The sequence below is a fragment of the Hetaerina americana genome, unplaced genomic scaffold (genome assembly GCF_022747635.1).
Source record: "Hetaerina americana unplaced genomic scaffold, ioHetAmer1.1.p SCAF_9, whole genome shotgun sequence".
NCBI lineage: Eukaryota > Metazoa > Arthropoda > Insecta > Odonata > Calopterygidae > Hetaerina > Hetaerina americana.
The window spans coordinates 31,864,544-31,888,754 of NW_027287538.1; the positions used below are offsets into that span (position 1 = coordinate 31,864,544).

At 37.7% G+C, this 24,211-nt stretch overlaps 1 protein-coding gene across 1 annotated transcript in view; it reads left to right on the top strand.

The window, feature by feature from the left end:
* LOC139699043 (uncharacterized) overlaps positions 1-24,211 on the top strand; it is a 757,338-nt gene that overhangs the window by 305,454 nt on the left and 427,673 nt on the right. Inside the window, exon 2 of the mRNA XM_071598045.1 lies at positions 22,243-22,389. Coding sequence (XP_071454146.1) covers positions 22,243-22,389 — 147 coding nt within the window. The remainder of the gene's footprint in view (positions 1-22,242; positions 22,390-24,211) is intronic.

Genomic DNA, 24,211 nt, shown 5'->3' on the forward strand with positions numbered 1-24,211 from the left:
GCGGCAGTGAGAAGGGTGTACTGAGTAAACTTGAGGAGAGGAAAATTGCGACGAACTGCGACGGTGTTATCTCCATCTCTAATTTCTCAGTTGTAACAAGTTTGTATCCATTGGATCCACGTTTCCTTAGGAGGCAAGTGTTACTTCCTTTAAGAAAATGAGCTTGGAGCAAAACAAATTGTGTGGAGAAGAATTTGAAGAAAGATTTTATTAGAAAGGAGAACGATCACGGACAGTATTTAACAACACAACTTGCTAATTGATGCGATGAAATTCTCTTCCACACACCCGTGGTCTGAAAACTTTACATTGATTAAAATAATCATTTTTGAATAATCACATTGAAATCATGAGTGGAAAATAGTATAAGCTTATCGAGCATAGCTAAAACCGATCCAAACCAGGGTCAAAAGGTCAGTCTAATAGGTGAGGGTAGAGATGATCTATGGCATTTGAAATTCACTCATCAAAGTGCGGGAGCGAGTTTCTTTCCTTGTGCCGACATGTTTTCCGAGGAAGTTTCGGTGCCCGAAAAACCAGGCAGCTTGGGCGAAGCTGAGAGTCCCCAGAGGCGCCTTAGGGAATTAAACCCGGATCCACTGGTCATCACCCCAGCGCTCTATTCACCTAGGGCTACCATGTCCCTATGGATCCTCTACAACTTGAATGATACATTAACGCAAACTTAAAATGGCGGCAAGTTAATTTTCAAAATATTCAAGCGGTAACGTTGAGAAAGGCAGCTATTTTATTCAATTCAAAACTAGGGATTAACTTTTGGGATAAAAATTTTTAACATCTAAACAGGTACGGCAAAAAATTATTTTCAAGGAAAATAATTACATATTAAGCAAAACAAATATATTCGATTAAGTACTGGTTTTAATGTTATGCAACGATTTTTCAAAAAACTGAAAAAATTACTAAATTCTAATTTTTTTTATTCAATATAACCTAGTGTGTACTTTTTCAACTTCTATTGCAAGAATTTCAATGCAACAATTTCAGAGTGTGAAATCATTAGTCTTGACTGGGATTCGAACCCGGATCCCTCAATGTCCGATCAAGTGCCAGTTAAGCCATCGAGGCGTCCTTTTAAACTCTGATTTTTTTGGGGCTTTAAAGGAACAAGATCTTGTGACGAAATACCGTACATACAATGTCACAGGCATTCGTAGTCGTTCGCGACGCGCCACAGACAACGAGGTTGAAGCCAACTTTTAAACACTTAGGCAGTTTAAACCTTTGACAAATTCCAAAGCCACTGCGGGAGATACCGTAACAGAGATTTTTAAGAAATGCATAAGCGGATGACTCCATCAAAAGTCGCTTTTGCGGCATCTACCGCAGTTTCTTTGGCATTGTTAGTAGTCAGTGAATATGTTAATATTGAATTTATCCGTGGGTAATTACGTCCGTATAAAAACAATTACAGTAATGATTAATCAATTAAATTCAACCCTTTATCAGTTACACGAGACTGTCAAATATAATTAAAATCACTAACGAGGTCATCGCACATTTTCATTGAAACCAATAGGAATTCGTATGATAACATAATTAACGGTTTTGCGTCAACAAAGCATTACCCTTAGTCTTGAAAGAGGATTGAATACCCTATTTAAGAAGGAACCCTTGGGATGGTGAATGGCAAACTTCTTTTATTTTTCATTGCCTTTGACCTTTTGAGTTCCTCGGATTCTTTTGCCTTCCTTGATATACGGATAATTCCCACGAGAGGATATCGCCTCAGGTTGCTTATGACTATCGCGGTCGTCCCAAAAGGTCAAGCGGTGTCGCGCTGTCGAAAAAACGTCATTTTCACGTCGTTCACCGAATCCACTGTCGGCGTTTTGGAAAACTCGCGAGTCATTGCGTAAATCTTCCGGCCCGTCGCACGCTCCACGCACAGCGGGTCACACCACCCGTCTATCTTCCTCCACGTGCATGGATTCTGCAGGGGAGATCGTGGACAAATAAATGATGGTGGGGTAAGAGCTAAAACAAATACTGAGTAAGACCTCCCTTAATCCTCCACCTCCGCATTAGGTTGCGCTCTCCCGAATCTCTCCCGCGGCGTCCTCTGACTGTGGCCTGTGCAATTGCCACGATCCGGGACGAACACCGACTCCCCCGTGCTCCCTTCTAAAAACTTGGCAAGCAAGTAGGGCGGGACGAGACGGCAAACGAAATGCGAGCGAAAAAGCGAAATGCCTGGTGAATGGGGGGAGGGAGAGAGAGAGGCAGGGAGAGTTAGTGGTAGGGGTAGAAAGAGAGGCCGGGTAAAAGAAAAAGAAAGGCGCTTTCCGTTGGGGAGCTTCAGAAAAGCAAATCCGGGTCAACCGAGACTGATGCAGCGTGGGGCCGACGCTCAGCTCCCTGCCTTTCCCCTCTCGGTTCAAACTTTTCGGAATTATTTTTTTCCACATCCCTCCCCACCCTTTCTCCATCTTCATACGACGCGTTCGCTCGTTCCATTAAAACAAGGTCATAATTTCAGCCCTGTCAGTCTCCTTTGCCCGCGCTAAAAATACTGCCAACGAATTTTCGATTTTTGCCGTTTGAAGGTTGCTTGAATCGCTCGACAGAGTTGCATCCGGTGCTGTTATGGTTCCGGTTTGAAGTGAAGTCGAGTAATTAGCAGGGAGCTTAGTTACCACCTGGAAATGACCAGAAAAATATGGACTATATAGCCACTGCTCACCCTTGCTGAAACTCCGTACTCCCAGTATTCCTTCCACGGCATTGTTAAAAAATTGCATGGCCATGTATTTTTCTATGGTGGTCTTACCCTCTATGATTCTTGAATAGTTGACTTGCATATAGGAACTGCGCAAAACACTCTACAATTGAAAGCAGACAGCATGTAAAGTAGGATCGAAGTTGTGGCGTAGTATCCAATTCCACGTGTTTATTCCTGAGCTATAGTGCCAAAATACCTATGGGTTATTACTAATTGAAAAACCAACGCAATAGTTCTAACTTCTGTACACTGGGTTTTCGTTTAAATTATATTCTAATGTTTCACTGGCGTTAGGCAGATTCACCTTAGAACTTAAAAAATAAGTTAATGCTAACACAAAATTATCTTCGATGAAAATGATAAATTTTGTGGAAAACTAATGGAATCACCGAAAAAAATGTTCTTTCCAAATCGCATCTTTGTCGATTCCAGATGAAAGTTTTCTTGTGACGATAGTGAAAAGAATTTTGTACGAATGAAACATACATTTTCGAAAGCGTTTTGGAAATACGTTAAATTTGAGATCCGGTTAGAATGCGACCACGTTTTTAATTAATTTATGTTCCGAAGCATATAGAATACACGCTTAAATTTATGAATAACTAAAATCGTGTTGTTAAAAGGTTAAAAAAATTGTTAGCGTCGAACAAGGGCTGATATTCCGGCTTTACATACATTTCATCAGCCTATTCTTTTTTAGATTTTAAGTATATTGGCCATAAAACATGTTGGGGATGGAATCATACAAGTTCTGTCCCAGAAGTAGCGTAAATAAGTTGATTAAAAAATATTTCCTTCCAGAATCGGTACATTAATTCAAAGGTCTTCGAAGTACCACCCTTGTGCGTAGAAACACCGCTGCCAGTGGGTTTTCCACGCCTCGTATGGCTTGTGGAAGACGGCACCCGGAATGCTGCTAAGCTCCCTCGTCACGGCATGTTGCAACGCCTCCACCGAACCGTGATGATGTCCTTTCAGCACGGATTTGAGGCGGGGGAAGAGGAATAAGCTTGGTGGGGCAACATCAGAGCTTTATGGTGGCTGAGGCATGGTAGAGATCCGCGTTCGAGGTTTCTTTTGTTCGTCCGAGAGCACTCGCAGCATCAACTTCGGACACACCTTTCTCATTTCCACGTTTACGGCCAAAAGTCGATGTACATTACTTTTAAGGATGCCAAGTTCATCAGAAACCCTATGAACACTTAATCTGCGATCCTTGTCCAACAAAGCTTTGGAACGAACGATCTGAACTCCGCAAATGCTGGGAGCCAACTGCCACCGGTCTCCAGCCTTTTTTGAGACACCCCTTCCTCGAACCCAGCCAGAAAAACCGCCGCTCGTCCGTCCGTCTATTTGGGAAAAAATTAGTCCCACTACTTTTAGAGCAAACCTTGTATTATGCAATTTAAAAAAAGATACAAATTTGGGGTCACATCGCCCTAAGATATTGTTTGCACTTGTAACGATGTTTCAATAATATTTAGTGGTGTCTAATGTATCGCCTAAGTGGCTTAATTATGTCAGCATTATTAAGTATTTTTAAATAAATGTAGGTTTGTAACATATGTGTGAATATTATTACCATTGTAATCTGCCGGTTGTGGTAGATTTTTGATAAACACGAGCTACCAAAAGGTAAAGCGACTATTCCCATGCCTCTCTCAACGAAATATAACCTAGCCTGATAAAATATAGCCTAGTCTAACAAAATACTATCCAGGCTTACACTAGCGCCATATTTAATGATACATTTCTATATCCTCCCTTCATTCTGGTCTATATCCCTATTGTACTCCTGCTCCTTCCTCGCTTGTCTAAAATTTCTCTCCTCTATTTTAGTCGTCAAAATCCCATTTTCCACCGAAACCCTCTGTATCCATATTTCCTGTATCATTTTGATTTATCCCAACAATCCTCTCACCTAACCCACCATCCCCGTACTTCTTCGCCTGTTTTTATATCAGTCCATTTCAACCTTTCCATCTTTCTCCGCACCCAAATTAAAAAAGTCTCCAATCCATACCTATAATCCTGCTTCTATGACCATGTTTTTGCGCTCCATATCAAGGTTTTGACGAGCGTTTTCCAAACCTTTCACAAACGTCCCTGGCATTAATTCCCTTCTTCTGGAGAAACCTTCTTTGTCTAAAGAAATTCATTTCTTTATATACATACTCCTTTAACCATTTTGGTCCAAAACACTTCAGAGACACATAAATTGTTCCACCAGCTTTAGTTTTTACCCTCCTACACTACTTGAACATTTTTCATAGCTTATATCTTCCTGTAAAACAGCATGACCTTGGTTTTATTTACAATTACTCCACTCCCATGCCTATCCCACTGATTTTTAAATGCACTCAGTATTGTTTATAAGCATTTGGCCCACTGCCAAATAAAGTTTGATCATCTGCAAACTTAACTGATTTACGAGTTCTCATCAGACTTTCATTCCTATCTCCAATTCTTTCCATGCCCCTTTAATCATTTTCTCCACATTTAGGTTGAACAGCACAGGTGATAATGGACACCCCTGTTTGACTCATTTTCCTAACACTACTCATCCAAACTCTCTATCCCCTACTCGAACCTGAACAGTCTGAAATACGAGGGTCATCCGGAAAGTAGTACCCGTTCGTGAAATAAAGACACAAAAGTAAATATTAACAAACATAAAAAATTTTATTTGAAAGAGGATACTTTAAACTACTTCTCAACATAATCTCCAAGCAAATTAAGGCATTTGTCATAACGTGTGACAAGTTTCTGTATTCCTGCTGCATAGTCCTTCGCCGCCAGCTCATTGAGATACGCGAGGGACCCATCTTGCACAAATTTTTGCATAATGCAGATGGTGTTTAACAATTTCATGAACAATTGTTCGAGAAACATTGGGAAAATGCTCACAGATGTCATCAATTGTGACGCGCCGATCGTTCCTCACGAATTCGTCAACTGAGCTCACCAGTTGGTCTGTAATGACAGACGGTCTCTCCGAACGCTCATCGTCGTGTGTGTTCCCCCTCCCCATGTTGAAGTTGCGACACCACCGCCGAACAGACGACTCGTCCATTACATTGTCTCCATACACCTCCTTTAATTGGCGATGAATATCACATGGGCGAACGTTTCTTGCATTGAGGAATTTAATCACTGCCCTCACTTCACAACTGGCGGCGTTCTCAATTTTTTTAAACATTGTAAACAATCACAGAAACAACACAGGCAATGCTAGCGTCACGCAACTTGGCTCAGAGAAGGCAGACAAGCCACTGAAGCTATCTGACCTCGTCCAGCGGCTACTCGCGTCGTCAGCACTTCATGCGGCACGAACGGGTACTACTTTCCGGATGACCCTCGTATATACAGTTGGCCGATTAGTCTCTAATCCCTTCAATATCCACTTTCATTCAGCATATTAAATAATTTCCCCCAGTATCTATCTATGCTGTTTTCAAACTAAGAAATTGGCAAATACATCCTGATTGTATTCTATATCCCTCTACGATTGGTGACCTCATTACTGCAAAGGCATTACGCGAAAGTAATCCTTTGCTCTGTTCTTGATCCCCTTGTTGATGATTCTGAAAAACACTTAAGCTGCGTGCAAAATCAGGCATATCGTTCGATAGCCCTCAAATATAGCAGTCATTCCTTTTTTTTGGGAATAGGAACTTAAACTGACCTGAAAACGTATCGCGCCATATTCCTCTCTCATAAATGTTCATAAATGAGCCTTATTTAATTTCATTTCCCTCAATACATTTTCTATCTCTCCTTTTAGTACTGGACATCACTTACGTCATATCATTTACGTCATATTCTTACTTTATGTATTATCTCTTTGTTCTAATTTCTTTGCATTGTTTCTCTGTATTCCGTCATTATATCTTGGATCTTTTTAGTTCAACTAATAGTTTACCCGATTTCCTTCTTTCTTTATTATCTTTTTCGTGATTTATCTTTTGCAACGATAGTTCCTACTTAATTTCTGAAAATTTCATTCCCATTTCATTCCCATGCTTTTAAATGGACCAATTTCACTTTTTCCATATAGACGCTCCTTATTCTCGCAATACGTTTTGCACCACGCCTCTTTTGTTCTCTTTGTTACACACCTAAGTTTACACAAGTAGTTGAATGGGTTGCAAGTAATTTAACTCTTCCTTCTACCTATTTCGATGTTTTAGTCCTCCATTTACTTCTCTCGTCTATCTTTCTTATTATTTTATCCGTAATCCGTGGTTTCTTTTCCTTGTCCTCTAACCAAGTCATATGTAATCATTCGCGGCTTTCGATATCCCTTTTTAATATATTCCCATTTTTCCATAACAGCTCCCACCTACATTTTCTAAAACGTTTTTTTCTAATCTCTGCTGATACGAGGTTCTTACTCCTTTTTTTTCAATCTAGCATATGCTTCTGCGTTTCCTTTTATATACCGCCTTCTCTCTTTTATAATTTTGAATCGAACGCAACACTTGATAATTACTAAATGGTGATCAAAATACACATCCGCTTCCGGGAAACAGCGACTGTTACTAAATCTGTGCCTAATGATAATATACTTTTATGAATCACCTGACGTTTTCCACGAAAATCGTTTTTTGGCGTCTTTACTTAGTGTTAGTGGTGATCATCCACCCCTGTTGAGTTAGTTAACCTCTGTATTCAGTATCTGCCCGACCATATTTCTCAAGCGATGGCGTCTTTCGAAACATTAAAAAACAAAAATTCTGGGTGTTTCTTTATTTTATGTTTTTTATTTAACAATATAAAATGTTATTTATACATATATATGTGTATATATATATATATATATATATATATATATATATATATATATATATATATATATATAATATATATATAATATATGTTAAGGATATTATATATGAAGTGAGCACTAGTGGAAAAAGACAAAAACACAGAAACACACAAAAAAGAAACGAAACTCACTCTCGGTTTTATATATATTAAATAAAGGTGGAGCGAATTCTTCCTGCATTTTGCTTGCGGCCAACCACCATCGTCACTCGAGGATGCTCCAATCTGTCGCACTCACTATTTCGCTCTCTACCCTTCAGCTTCCAATGATACACACCCTGGTGATGTACACGTCTAACTACCAAATTCCCTCGCTACGTGATGAGTATCGTCTGGTAGCTGTAATAAATACCTCCTCCCATTCCCAACCACCATGGTCACCATTGAAAGAAGACTGCACGTCTCTTCTCCGCATCAATGCTGCCGGTGAAGGCTACATGGACACAAACCAAACGGTGCCGCATGATTCTCAGGGAGTTGACGGGAAACATGAATAAACGATCGATGTAGAAGCCCCCACATGTTCTCATCCCTATTGGACGTGTGGGTGCGGAAAAGTGTACGAAGGGAAAGCGATTTATGAAGCTAAACTTTCCTTGTTCTGTCGAAATTCGTTGGAGAACCCCGGACGTGATATTTGATCACTTAAAAAATATTCCCTCTTAAGTCTAAAATATTGATAATTGTATTCATATTTTCTAGTTTTATAGGCACTGATGACTGATGTGCTCAAACAGGGGTGTTATTTTTATCTCTTTCCTGCCGTACCGATTCCTTTGATAAACTAATTTAATTTTAATAGTAAAGATGTCATCAGAAATTCTGCGTATTTTAAGCGATTCTGTTATTATCCTTATCATAGGGATCTCAAAAGAGAAGTAAAGTGCGATTTACCGCGATTGAACGCCAGTATATAAAAAGTTTACTCCTACGAGATGCATTCAAGAGTTACAAGAACTTATATTTTTCTAGGGACTGGTGGTACATGTAGCAATGTGATTGATGGTGAAATTTATGGAAAATTTTTCTTTGAATAAAGTTTGGATGCCTCAATCGTACAGTTCATTTTCAATAGCTTCACCAAAGTGGAAATCCTGTTCATTAATTAAAATAGTATCATTTGGTGCGCAAGAGCAATTTGATGGTCCAATATCTCCAATTGGTGTTTTAACACCCACCTCAATCGGTCTTTAACTAGGAAATACATATAGTGATTCTAATTTTAACGTAAAAAATTATTTATCTTGTAGATGCGAGAATTCAAAGAAGGCCGAATATCATCTGACGAAGAGCGCAAGCCTCGGGCATAGTTTTCTCAAAGTACTACGGAAGTGCTCTCGTAGTCAATAGAATCATAGGTATCACGTACTGAAAAATGTGGGCTTCTGCAGTGAAATCATGCTAAGTATTAATAAAAATGTCAAATTCCGGATGTGAGTAGTTTGTGATAAAAAAATTAGGAGTTCTTAGAACGTAAACGCACTTCGTAATGATTGGTTCAATTTGCGAGACAGAAATTGTGCCTTCGCTTTGTATATCTGTAAAAAGTTCGGGAAATGTTTTTAATCTAAATTAGCTCTGCTTGGCTCAGTTATGTATGAAATTTGGAGCACGAAGTATTTTAGAAAATAAAAAGAAAATTTAGATCGGAATACATGAAGATCATTAAGAATGAAGCATTTTACCAATTAACGACCGATAGACAAGACGTACAGTTTTCGAGAGGCAGGTTGTCTTATTCTTAAACCTTTACTCATTGCGTGTATGAAAGTTATTAGCTCCATCACCTACAAGAGACAAATAATTATTGCTTTTAAAGAATGAAAAAAGTGCAATTTATTATTTCTAATAATAACATAGCTCATGTGTTTAAAATAATACTTTGTCGTAGAATATTCAGGCATAAATACACCTAAGTGTATAAATGAAAAATAAATTAAAAAAGCTAAATAAAAGCTTTAATAAGCAAGATATCATCATTTTATGGCTACCCGCAGACAGTCTGCCTTTATGTTGTAAACAAGAACCTTTGTTTGATTGTGAAACAAAGAGCGTATAAGCTTCGAGTATGCTCAGTCAGAAGTTTGCTACGTTAATTTTTCTAAGCACGAAAATACGATTTTTCATTTACAAACATCGAAGAAAGGGGAATGATACAATTTCTGACTTATTCCGACTTCATTTTTTACAACTGATCAGTTGTGACTTCACCAAACGTTTAGATCATTTCGATAATGTATCAAAGTTATTTCTTTTCCAGCTTTCTTCGGAAATCTGTTCAGTGGCTGTGTAAAAACGAAATACTTGTCAACTTCTAGTACCAAATCGATTGGAAAAATATGAAACTGCATTTTTCCAAAGGTTCTAGTGAAAGTTGCTCGTAACATTCTGGCTTTAATTTACTTTTTTCTATAAATCATGGAATAAATCCATCACAAAAACGCAGAACTTTGATGAATGAAACCAAATTGCGTTATGTCCCATAAATAACGACTTTAAATGATTAGGTGGGCATCCAAAATTTGGTCTCGCATTTGAAAAATTATTGCAACAGATATATTATATGTTGTCCTGAAAATGTTTTCCTTTACTATGATTTTGGAATCCTATTCCTTCATTTTCGACAAATATTGATCTTATTCACGATTGATTGAATTTTTCAGGTGATAATTAATCAGTAGTTGGGTATTTTCCATTTATAAAACGCGATCTTGTGCGGCTGATGTATAAGTGGAAGGTATGAACGAGATATAGGGAAAATATATATTTTTCATTCGTAATTACATTTGAGCACGGTCGGGCACATACAGGAATCTCTAAGTAATCACTTTTGCCATTGACTTCATACCTTGATTAATGTTGGTACCAAGATATCCGAATAGCGCCGAGAAATATTTGATAGATCAGAAGTAGCACAGTAGACGGATAGAAAAGGATAGACGACATTTAAGTGGTTCAATAAGTCTTCGTTTCGATACCGCACATTAAGCGAAGCGGAGTTGGAAATCTCGAAGGATTTTTATGCTCACAATGAATGTATTATTTCCATATTAAACTTACATTAATAAAAGTGTGGTCAAGTTTCTTAGCCTGTTACTCAATGATGGTGCCAAAATTGCACTCGCTTTAGTGTACGTTAGGATCTCGACAGAAATCCAAGAAAACGTGAGGTTTAAATAAACCAACCTAAAAGCCTATTGCACACCATTTCGTCGTCCTTAAGACTTTAAAAAAATCACCAATCATGAAGACTATTGATAATGATGACCAAGTATGTTTTGCCATCTGGGAATAAAAGAAGTAAATAAAAAATTGAAATTGTAGTATTTGTAAGGAGCTAAAGTAAGGACCCTTCAAGCCACCGTTACGGTGTTAGGCAACGGGTGATTAAATACCAGTCTAGTTCTGACCCGAAATAATCTTCCATCCTTCAACGGTTGGAACATCGTTATTCTGATCCCTTACCCTTCGTATGAAAAATTATATTATAAATTTGTGTGTTCTACTCTTAAACTCTCTAATTTTACTGGCATGATTTTGCCTACCGTAGCGTGATAGGGTTAACACATTTTCAACAGCATTGATAAAGAGACATACTTCCAAATTATGCAACGCATTAAATCTTTCATTCAACCTTTACTCCGTGAGTGATTCCTAGCATAGCTCTAATGATAAGTTTGAAACGCTACTCAGTTTTTCATTACAGCGTTTTACAAATTTGGCTCCTTAAAGCTGCACGCAAATTAATTTGGCAATCAGTGCAAATTGATGAGGATTCCATAAAATAATAATGGCGTATTTTAACGAGGTCTAACCAGCAAAAAATAACATTTCTCGATAACCTTATCACCGTATTTCTCGAAAACTCTTCCAATAAATCCTAATTTTTTGGTAGCTTCCCGTATATGTTTCACCTCGGAGAGGTCGTGAGTAAAGCTAATGCCAAAGTATTTAATGGGGTCTATAGTTTCTACTTCCGTGTTCATGGTGCAGTAGTAGTAATTGCTCTTTTTCCAAATTTTCACGACTCCAAACTTTTTTAAGCTTCTCGAGGGAAAAGGTTTTTGGAATTTTAATTCATTCCCTTCAGCAATTTTTAATTAAATTTGTTCCCAAAATTAGTCTCAATTTTCATTCAAGGTTGATGTCTGCAGTTAGAAATGAGAGGAATTCGTTTCCAAGAAAGTCAATTTAAAAAAAAAGCATTAGAGGACATTGGAACACAATTAGAGAAAAGTTTTTTCGATCCTCATTCCATTTAATGGCATGAAGACATCCTAATCTGCTAACCTCGGTCTCAGCTCAATTTTCTGTAGCTCTTATAGCGTAGCTGATTTCTGAGCATGTGACAAAACCATTTACTCCTTCCTCTCTGCAGTACTCTGTTGTATCCCGTATGCGTGTTCTGTTTACTCTTAGTCATTTAAATCGCATTATAGTTAAAAAAGGGTTAAATTTCTCTAATAAATTATTTTAAATAAAATCTACTTTAAGTCTCATTGCATTCTTAAAAGGCCATGTTACATTTCCTACATGACTTTTTTAAATTGTTTTACGAGTGTTTGCTCAGATTTGTTATCAAAAAAGATATTTACGAACATGTACTTAAATCCTGCATTAGGTGAAATTACCAAGAGGGTCAAATAAAAAATATAACAGATCAAATAAAAGTCTCACGAAAGTTAATTGCAGCCAGCTGGAGCAAACTGTTTCTGCGTTATCTATCTACTAAAGAGAAATCATAGAGAATATGTAAATTTCTATCATTGTGGTGTTAACAAGCATTATTGGTGACATCAATTACCCACCGCAAAAAAGGAGAGTCAATTCTTTTTTTTTCTTTTCTTTGTTCGGGCCCGAGACCATATTCACCCTACTTGGATTTTATATATTTTCCGAGGTGGCCCAAAGAACAGCGGATGATGCCATGACCAATACTGAGTGATCCACTGATAGAGATATGTACATATGTTTACACTGCGTAAAAAACAATTACTTTAGATTTTTGAAAATGAGACTTGGAAAGTCGAAAAATAGTGAAATCCTTTAATGAAAAAACGAACTGAAAGCAATCTTTAGTAATTTTCCGTTTTGACATCTTTTGGGGTCGCTTACAAAAGCACATTCTTAAACTTATTATGATACCAAGAGACATTACGCGATTTTTTATAAACCTAACGGAATAAAATATTGAATGACTTTATATCTCATTTTACTCATGCATACTATTACCGTAGCAGTTTATTTTTTGTATCTTCTTTGAATAAAGGAACTCTTCTCGAATAAATGCCTGAGAAGATGATCCTAATGATTCTGGAACGCATGACAGACTGAATTCTATTGTGAGTTCTTATCAACTTTGATGCAGCATCTCATCAATCCCAGTGCAAGGGGATCATTTTAGACTATTATCAGTTTTCTTAAGCCCTTATTTTATTTCCTTCCAGTTGTAAGAGTATTTATTTCGTCATATCAATTAAAGTCATCGTTTGTGGAAATTCTTTTGCCATTTCAAGGCATTATTAGACGTTATTAATAGAAATAAGAATTATTGGTATTCCCAGATTTGAAGTTTCACCACGCCAAGCAGTTCTGAATTTTGACACGTGCGCTTCAAGTTTCCGAAATTCTTGTGGATCGCAAAAAGCTAAGAGACCCTCCTACTTCAAGGGTGAGTAGGAAAATTGGTCGTGCAGCAGTCACCGCAGGAAATTTGGTTTTCCGTGCATTTCAAAGTTAACTTTCACTTTGGAAAGTTCGGCATTACAAATTAACGTACCTGAGGTAAACAGACTCTGAGAGAGAGAAAGCGCGAAGACATATTGAAATCGCCACGTCTAAGGTATCATGCATGAAGTTTATGTACTTCCATTTATAAATATAAGGTAGCAACTGCTGGGTAGTTATTACTCATGCTGAACGGGGCATTCATATTATGATGATTATGTGTATAAATTTACTAAGCTATATGTATATTTTTCTAAGTAAAATAGCCATGGTATATAATCTTGACGTAACACGTTATCAGAGTTTGTATGTTAGTAAATGTTTGCAAAATACTCGTTACTGCTACAATCATGTAGCAAATATCAGTTAAAATTCAAAATGGTGCCTTCAAGCCATTAATCTATCAGTATTTGATTACCATCGACTAAGTGATAGAATGCAGAGCTTTTACTTTAGAAAATAATGTCAAATAATAATCAGGCTTATCATTTTACTCACAATGTAATTTTTGCCAAAATTATGCCCTTTTGAGGGAATCTCAAATCAAAACCCAAACCCCTAATAAGTCTCAAAAAGCGCTTAGCCATCCTCCAAATAAGTCAATTTCCCGTGCTGAGTAATAACTCTGGGTGACGTCATCATCTAATCCGATTATTTTTTAATGGTGTCACGCCTGGCTGCAAAGGTACTCCCTGCTCTTTCATCAACGGGATCGTACCTTCCCCCAACGCTCCCACAGCAGCCTACCTATTTATACTTCCCGCACACTCCTCCCCCCGGATAAAAATGTACGCCCTCGGAGTTTGATATGAGGTGGGGGGAGGGAGGAGAATTGAAAAGTCTGAGGGGTGAGAAGTGAGAGAGGAGTTGAGGCTCGGAGCGGTAAGGGAAACCTCCTCGTCAGCATCGTGTTCCCCTTCACCCCCCCGGGTGGATCTCGTCATGCGATAAATCAATCTCTAGGGATTGGGGAGGAACTGAGGGGAAAAAAAGAAAGAGAAAAAAATACACGCGAGGGAATGGGTGACTCGGGGGGGAGGGCTACGGCAGCTTGCATTTTTCGGGGAGGCAACTGTGAGCGAATGTGGCCAGCAGTTTGGTGGATAAGTGCCCGCTGCCTCACGGTAGGTTGAGAGGGATGAGGACGCCCCCTTGCCCCGCCCTCTCGCCACCTCCTCCGTCCCCGCCCGAACATATCCGGAGTCCCAGACGCTAAGCCATCGCCACCTTTAAAAAATCCACGTAGTGTTCCATTCCGCATTGCGGAAGCTAACCACTCTTTCTTTCCTTCTCTCTTCTCTTCCTCTCTTCCTCTACGTTTCCCGGTATTCCTTCGCTTCTCTATCCATTTTTCTCTCTCTCCGCATGCATTCTTCCACCCTGCACCACCCATTTTCCACCGCTGCGCACGAAAAAAAAAGTGGTAGCAGTCCTACCTCCCTTAGCTCCTTTCCACATCTCCCACTACCCTTCCCCTAGTGCGACCAATTTTACCGTCGACCTCCCATCTCACTCGCGTCCGTCCTTGCTTCCTCTCACACCCTGACCTTGGTTTTTTTCCTCCATCTCTTGAACACAAACACTCTCTTTTCACTCCGCCACCGGCTTCCCACAGGTTTTATCCGCGATACATTTTGAACAATTTTTGACGGGTTTCACGGCGAAATGGAGAACTCCCAATCCCTCACTCCCTCCTCCTCCCTCCCGCGTCCAAATGTGCGTTCAGCCTTCTGGGCTAGAACACGAAAGGAAACATAAATAAGGGCTCGGCCGTGCCTTGGACGATGCAGACGCGTGTTTCGACGGGTAGCCACACATCAGGATGATGGAAGCGCTATTAAATGGAGGCCTCATCCAGGAACTCACCTGCTTGGAAGGATGAATTTTATTACTTTTGCAGGTGATTTTCACTTTCACTTTTTATCCATGAGGGCGATGTTCCCCAAACCGAGGGTCGGGAATGCATTTTGATAGGTTTTCTTGGGAAACAATCAAAGTTTTGAGGATAGCATCAGTGAAACAATCGAATGTCTTCCAGAGTGTTTTCGATATTTCCGGCCCCAGAAATCGCTCTCGAGAACGAGCGAGAATGTTTTGGAAATGACTCGACGCGGAAACATAATGGGTTCCCATCGTTAAATTGACGCATTGTAGCCGAATTATCGGATTAAAGTAAAATGTGTTTCGTGCATCCATAAATTAATTCCAGTAATTAACGAACATTTGAGTAAGGGTGACCGAAGCGGTTTATAAAATATCAGCTTTCTCTTTTTGCATACTGAAAGCCCCATTCGTGGAAATCGAAACGTATGCCTTAACTTCGGAATAATTCAATCATCCCTTTAGTTCAGTGGACAGATCATAGAAGTCATACCAACCATGGTTCTCTTGTCAGCTTTTCTTCGGAAATGGATTTCATTTAATAATTAAATAACAAATCAGAATTGGAGGTTGAAATATTTTCCTAATTTAAATGTTCATTTAATATTAAAGTAAGATTGCATGTAGACGGCATAAACATCCAATAAGTATATATAATGAATTGGATAAATTTAATTGACTAGAAAATATGTACACAACCGAGTATCCGCGATTAGCCAGTCAACCTAACTTCGCAATCTACACTGTCAAGGTTTTCCGGAAAGTAAGCGGTAGTTATGGAAAGAGTTAATTAGGTGAACAGGTACAATTTTAATGAAAATACCCATCTCCATTACCAGTAAAGGAGCCAAGCAGGGTGTTCTATTTGTGACGAGCTATGGGATAGGCGCCATGCAATACTTGAATGACAGACGTTTCAAGCATAATTAAAATTGGATGATTCAGGACATTCTCAGAACCCCAGGCACTACGGAGACTACATTTTGAACACCATCACATCTATCACCATTTCTTTACTCTACCCAAAACCTCTATCATTAATCTTTTCTTCTTTCAGATTTATGAATAAGAATTAACAATTTTATTTATTTCCCATCGTGTTTTTTTTAATGTGGCAGTCCATTAAGGTTATTCCCCGTAATGACAAATTACCCTCCATTCAGCGGGCAATGATGAGCATCTTACCTCAAATGAATGGTCTTGCTCAGTAGGAAAACTGTTAATTTCTAATAAATCGTGTAGGTTATTTTCTCATAATTACAAGAGTGTTGTAATAAGGTTGATTTTGACTACGGATACGATCTTTCTTAACGATTTCTAAATAGATTCTGCGTATACTTTAAGCTAAGTAATACAGTTGCTCTGCATTTATCTTCATTATCTCAAAACTGCTGAATGGATGTATTTTTCTATCAACTAGCGTTTTCTAAGGAACACTTGTGATTAAAATAAAAACTATTGAGCCACACCTTTACCTGTTTTCCTCCATTTTTTAACATAAATACGTTGATTTATAATCCTCTCTTAAATAAATGAGCAAAATGAAATTTTTCATGAAAACTTTTTAATTGTCGCATGTAATTTTTACCTTACTGTTCATGAGTGGAAATTCAGCGATGCTGAACATATTTTCTTTTCACGCTTCGCTTAAAATTATCACATATGTAGCCATTGAGCATCATTGTGACGCAGCAGCCATTTCTCTCCCGCGCTTAAGCTTTCACATTTATTTTCTTGGTATCTCTTCCTCCTCCAGTCGCCAGGCTGCCTCAATCTCCAATCCACCGACTAACCCACCCTTACTTTGTTCCTTCCCACTTCCTCTCTTCCGCTCTCCAAAACTTTCTCTCATTTGCTCACAAACGGTCGGATTTTCTGAGAAAGGAAGCTTTCAACGCCTCGTTTCCTCCTTGCCAAGATGTTACAGTCCTCTGTCACTCCTTCCCATTCCACGTGGTTTAGAGTTTTAATATTTGCTTTCTTTCCGCTTCGTTTTTTTATGTGTACCTTGGAGGATTTTTATTCCAGATTGGGCCCCGAATACATCCGTGAGTTCCTCCTTTCTCTGGTGATGATTTCCTAGACGTCATATTATTTATTAATTCCTCGAGGAAAACGAGGTGGTTGCCTTTTATCTCTAAAACACTTAGCTTATATTTTTCCATCGTATGATTAATCTAAATACTTATTTTAAGTCAACCTGACAGTTAAAAGCTTTTTGCGTTAATCTTATGCCAAATTAAACAAAATAAGAGTTTAATTACTTTCTTTGTTTTTTATGTATATTTGTTACCAAACATTACCCTTAACTCTTAATGTTATCCCGTGCTCTTTTATTTAGTGAGTCATTTTTATTGCATTTCAAGTTTGTTTAAAAAGATGTGCTCATAATAGTAACTCGATACTGCCAACGGTAGTCTCAGTGCAGCAAAGATTTTGAAATATATTAAGATACGTAATTATCGCGATGTATTCTTTTTGCCACGGCACTGTCTATCTTATCTCATAAATGGGTAGCTAACCATATTGGAACTGTGCAGCCACTCTAAAACCTACCTATGGATGAATGGATAAATGACGTTATTAAAATTAAAACAATTTAGGGCTTTTCCAGAAGTTTGTATTGATGCCACGCGCATAGGGACGTGTTTTACCATGTAACGTCATCATTGCGTACAGGTATTGCCCATGAGGTTAAGCTATATATGCATGACATGAGGTCGGTGTGTGCTAAACTGTAACTGGCAGATGCATAGGTCATCGTTAAAATATCAGTCAGTAATGGCTGGGAGGAGAACCTTGAGGTGGGTGGGGAGGGAAGTTAGACAATATTGTACTGGAAGACTGTAGGAAAGGGTAGGTCATTGAGGGGGTCCATCAAGATACATATTTGTGATTTGTTGTGCCGTAACGCAGTGTTACGCGTCGTATCTATAAAAATTTGTGGAGAAATACTATTGCGCCTGAGTTTTAACGTAATATCTGAAGCTTACACGAAGAGATACCTGAAACAGGTGAGTTTAACCAGTAATTACCGCGGTCACCAGAAAATATTGGACCAAATGATGAGTGTTGTTCATTAATCGAAAAAGTTTCTAAGGAAGGTGAATGTAAACGAAATGGAAGTCTACTAACAAGCTTTCAATCAGGTATTTCTATTAATGGGCAAACCGACCAAACGCGGTTTATTGCCGATACCAAGAAGTCTCGTACGTCTAAAAATTACCCCAGATATCTATACATTTTTGCGCGCGATATGTGAAAGATTTTAATATCTTAAAAATAGTGAGCAATTCATTCGTGCTGTATTCACGTGACTTTAACCTCGACTTACGCCACCTGAGGCTATATGTAACCCAAATTCTGAGCGAAGGGCTTTTTTTGCTCCTACCTTAAAGCTTTTATGCAAAAATTTCCCGTTGGCCGAAATGCTAATGATCTCCCGTGGTATGCGATCTACTTTGACTCAGTCCTCTTCAGTATCAGTCCTCTGTGTCTGACTTAAACCCTTCCTCTCTCTCCCATCCCCTTCCAATAACACCTCTCCCAACGCCTCCAGTGGCATCGCTGCTCCCTGATTGGCTCCCCTTACTCTTCCCCTTTAGCCAACCCTGCCTCCATCCGATCCCCCCTTACGGCCGCGACGAAGTGGAGACTTCATCTGGACCGTGGGGAGCGGGATTATTTTTTTTCCACGGGGACGGAATAGGAGGATCAGCTGGAGGGGATTGCGAAGTGGAGGGAAAGGAGCGGTGGCGGGCGTGGATTTTTAAGAGGACGCCAAATGAGAAAGACTTTCCTCCCCGCCCTCCTCTCTCTGCCCCCCCTCACATCCACTTGACGAATCAGACCACGTGCAACAATGCCTCGGGGTGAGACATGGAAAAAGTTGACGATCGATTGACGCCAGTGATCGATGAATATAAGAAGGCCCCAGTGAGGGGAAGAAACTAAGGAGGCCATCCCTCCCCGGAAAACTCTACGTCTTTCAGTGATTTTTTTCTGAGGAAAATAATTGGAAAACTTTCCTTGTCTATATGAGAGTCTCGAAATGAGGTGGAGTAAGTCCGTGAGCCCAAAAAGTACAGTTATGGGGTTCTCTTTGAGTGGTGAACTGTTTGTCCAAAGTTATTGATCCAGGAGTCTCTGTCCATGGGGGCTTGCTTCATCGGTGTAATGCACATGTTGGAATTCTGAAGCTGCCCATGAATCTTTTAAATCCCATTCGTCATCCCACGACTATTTCGCGCAGTCATCAAGTATGAATGAATTTCAGGATTTTTTGGAGACAGCACCACTCCGGTCAAATAAAGATGCAAGTGCATCGCATTAACACGGAACGTTGTGACATTAAAATATTTTCTCAACTATTTATGAAAGTTAAATACCAAACTATCTCAGGATAACAAAACACTACACGAAATTTTTAAAATATTGTCAATTGTTGGATTTGTTTTGCCCTTTTTCGCCATTCACATGGATTTTGATTCAGCGTTTCAGGAATTTTGTTGGTTCTAATATTAATTTTGTACCTATTGTATTTTTTAAATCCTATTCTCTTAATACCATTTATTTAAATCACGCATTATAAGAAAAATGTTCATTTTCAAATAAAATATATGTCCATCATATTATCACAGTAATATATTTAAAATTCCATCATGCCTGTAGAACGACCACTAAAAACTTAAGTTGCTTAAACTATTATTGACCTAACCAAAATAGTGATCGCATTATTATCATAATTAGGAACAGTTTGTTGTTTCCTCTTATGCATAAATATATCGATACTTCATTAAAGCAATTGATATGTTGATAAATAGATTTCGTAATTAATGACTTTAGAAGACATCATTTGCATCACATGATTTATTGATATATTCCTCGTCTACATACGATACAATTATATTCAATAATTGACGAGGTTATAAACATTAATTGTCTCACAGTACTTTCCATTTTCACGTTATGCATGAGAAATAGTTAAATGCTTAAAAAGATACGTATAGTCACAAATAGAAATCATCATAATTAGATGAAATTTTATAATTAAAATTAAATTGTTGTTCGGACCTTAGAATTTAGATATTAAAATGAGTTTTTGTTTAGGTTATTTTATGTTTAAAGGATTGTTTCGTAGGCTATATTGTGAAACTATTCTATTTGATTTTTTTATCTTTGAGATGAAAATTCATGCACATGCTCAAAAGAATTTAAATGAAGCATAGATGTTGGTTTAAATAATTAGTTGCATTATAAACATTCTTCCTGACAACTTTGAATACTCATTACGTATAAAAAAGAAATCGAGAGAAGAGACAACGCGGTATTGGAGGGAACAGGGCGAAGAGATTTAGATAGATTAGGGCATAAGAAGGGGAGTGAGATAGGGTTTGGGGGAAATTGCGTAAGTTGAATTTCGAGTGCACGAATTGAGTAAGGAGCGGAGACACACGGCGAAAGATATGCTCAAGTGCAATCATCATGATTTTTGAGTGGTCGCAAAGTGATGGCGACTACTCAAACAGATGGGTTGGCGAATTTAGAGAAGTATGTTGGACGTGAATATAAATTGACTCCAAAGGAAAACTTTGGCAGGGAAAATTGAAGTAGGATATCCACCTATTATGGGAGCTGTGATGAACATAAAAATGGAGAAAATATTTCCACCTGCATAACCACAAGATGTGTTGAGGTGTTCTTTTCACTATCCTCAAATTTGTATCCAGTGCAACGGTATTTCTAGTAGTCAAAATTTAGTACTCATACGCATATTTGTACTTATATATATCAAACTATGAGCCATCTGAGCGGTCTATGGGATAATATTCCAAAATATCATTACATACATACCATCATCATGCTCGAAAATTACAAGTTAAATCCCTGGTGTTTCCTGTATTTATAATGAAAATATTTAACAGTCTCAGGTTCATAACACGGTCATCTACGCTCCCAAGAATTAAAAGATTTATTTTGTCGCTCATAGCAGAATTTCTCACTAAAAGGAAGTTTGCTCTAGGGAGTCAGTTTTTCTATGCGTGATCGAATGTTGGTTATCGTAATAGTGGTAAAGAATGTGTTTCTCCATTTATTCCTCCTATCTGGTTTTACGACCCCTCACCCTCCATGAGAACTTAGCAACACCAGTCGCAAAGCACACATGCCATTTGACGCAGTTCCTTTGTATCGTCCCTTCTATTACAAACCCCTATCCCCCACTTCTTTCCTCTCACCAAACTCCTCACCCCCTCATTCAAGTCATACATTTTCCTGCGTTTACTCCTTAACGCACACGAACGGCGAAACTGTTCTGAACATCTTGATGATAACACGAATTGGTGAAATAATCAATCGATTTTCAATTTAATTTGGAATTAAATGCAATGGTTTAAAAAAAATTAATTGATCACCATTTTTAAAATCAATGAAATAAAATGTAAAAGTTTTTGAGGGTAAAAATCGCTCGCTTTGGTGGGAATGGTTGTTGATTTTTACATTTTTTAATGGTTGCATTCTACCACGCATTAGCGAATGACCTCCTCTAATTTATACATGAATGCATGCACTACGACTGCTATAATCATTATACTCAGCTGTTCTTATAGTTGGTTATTAAATATATGAACTGTATTGTCTTCTCCAGCAATCATATTCGTCTTCATATTCTTGATTTTCAAGTAATAAATAACGTATTTTTGCAAGTACTTTAATATTTTCCTCCAAGGTAAACTTTTTTATTTCCATTCATTGAATGCATTCAACTTTTTGAAGGTCATGAACGTTTATTGACATCCAGCCATTTTTCACGATTTATTCCTAACATTATTTTAACGCTTCTCTTCCTTACAATCGTATTTTCATTACATCTTCACTCTAATAAATGTATTATAAGCTAAGATATTATTTTACGGCGTACTGTTTGCATGAAATGAATGTAATTGGATTGTTACAGCATGTTCTTTCTTATATAGTTTTCCAACATGTCACCAGATTGTGATTTTTCCGAAACCAGACCATATGAAAAAAGGCACTCATGTATGTTTTTATTTTTCTCTTTGCAGAAGGACGTGGTCCACCTTACGCAGTTATTGTTTACGTTCATGGGGAATCATTTGAGTGGAACGCCGGGAATCCATACGATGGAAGTGCTCTTGCGTCATACGGACACGTCATCGTAGTCACCATCAACTTCCGGCTCGGAATACTAGGTGAGTTGCAACAGATTTAATTACTTTATTGATTGATCAGTTTGGACAACTTTCCTGATTAAAAATCCTGGTACTCTTGAGTTATTTATTTTCGTGCCTACGGTTTGAATCGGGGAGAAATAAGGGAAGAAGAGCTATAACCAAGAAACCTAAAAACTAAACATTATAAATAATTTATATAAATATGCATGTATACATTTATATACATATGCATGTATATATATATATATATATATATATATATATATATATATATATATGCAAACAGAAAACTAGATAACTACTAGATATATGTAAATAAATATGCTAGTGAAACTGAGCTTGATTTCTAATTTACCAGGTGGAACATAAATAATTTGGGTGCATATTTTCATTTCACATCAGTGCTATGTTTATCATTTGTACCATACGTACTTTGTAATCGTAAAATTTGAATATATGGCAACTATTTTCTGGCTAAAACATGTCTAGTAATTTCATTAATGCATTGCTTAACAAATAATGAACTTTTACATAACACCCGCGCCATCTTTATTTACACTAATGCAATAATTTGGTTTTACCGAACTATAAATAATGCATACGTATTTGCGTATTTATTAATAATTGATTTCCGGATATTTGCGACAAATCTGTGAATATGATCTTTTATCAAATTGTACCTGTGGCGTTTGTTTCATATCCATCTTCACATCTCCATCCTTCGCCTGCTGGTTTGTCTTCTATCATTAAAATTTACAGAGTCATCTCTGAATGTTATAATGTGTCCCAGACCTCAAACCAGACCCCAGAACTGAAAACCGCATACATTTCAATAAAGTTTCTCTCTTTGTATGACACTCTAGGCGACGTCAGGTTTTACCTATTAAATTTAAAAAGTAAATTAAAGCTAATACGAGGATCATGCACGTGTAAGTAGCACACTCTTTTTGTAAGAATAATTTCAGAATATTTTTAGAAATATTCTTTAAACCACTATAATTTATTAAATTATTCATTTTAACATATTTGCTGTTTCTAAATTTATCAAAGTAAAAAAGAATGATTTTCTCATTTCACCTTTGGTATCACATGTAAAGTTAAACATTTTGTTGATATTAGATTTCAAATACATGAAGACAGTTTACAAATCAACAAATTTCCTTTTACGTTCTCATGTTTCGTCAAATGATGAGAAAATATTAATAATTTTATCTATCGCAGAATCATTCCAATAATATTTAAGGCTCAAAATAAAAAAGCATTCTTATTTAAGAAACGGATATAAATCGCCCTGCTAAATCCAAATGTCTCCGGTAATTAAATATCGTTATGCTTCATGAAAATCCCTTTGTATGAAACATCCAGAATTTACGGGAAGGCAAATTGTTTGTGACATTGAATGAAATCCACCTAGGGTACTAGAGAAACGTTATTTGCTTATAAACAACTAGTATTTGACAATGCATGTTTCCTTAGAATTACTAATCTATATAACTGCTATTGGAAAACAAAATGCTTGAATAAGGATTTATAATTTATTCTTTCATGCATGGGGTTAAACTTTCGCAATAAATTTTTTTATATATCACAACAATTTTTTGTGTTGCTATTATTTTTGTTTTCCCATTTCCGGTCGGATGAATATATTTGGTAAAATCAGCATTTGGACAATGCAATAATGTTTCTTTTTTGAAAGATGATCAAATTCAAGAAAATTCCTCCCATTAAAACTAGTGCCCCTCTCTTAGTCATATGCGAGCTTTGCCGTAGAATTTTCCTCCCGAATCCTCAAGCACGGCTAGGTTACTGGGCCTACGCCTCGTCGCAAAAGCGGTCGCTG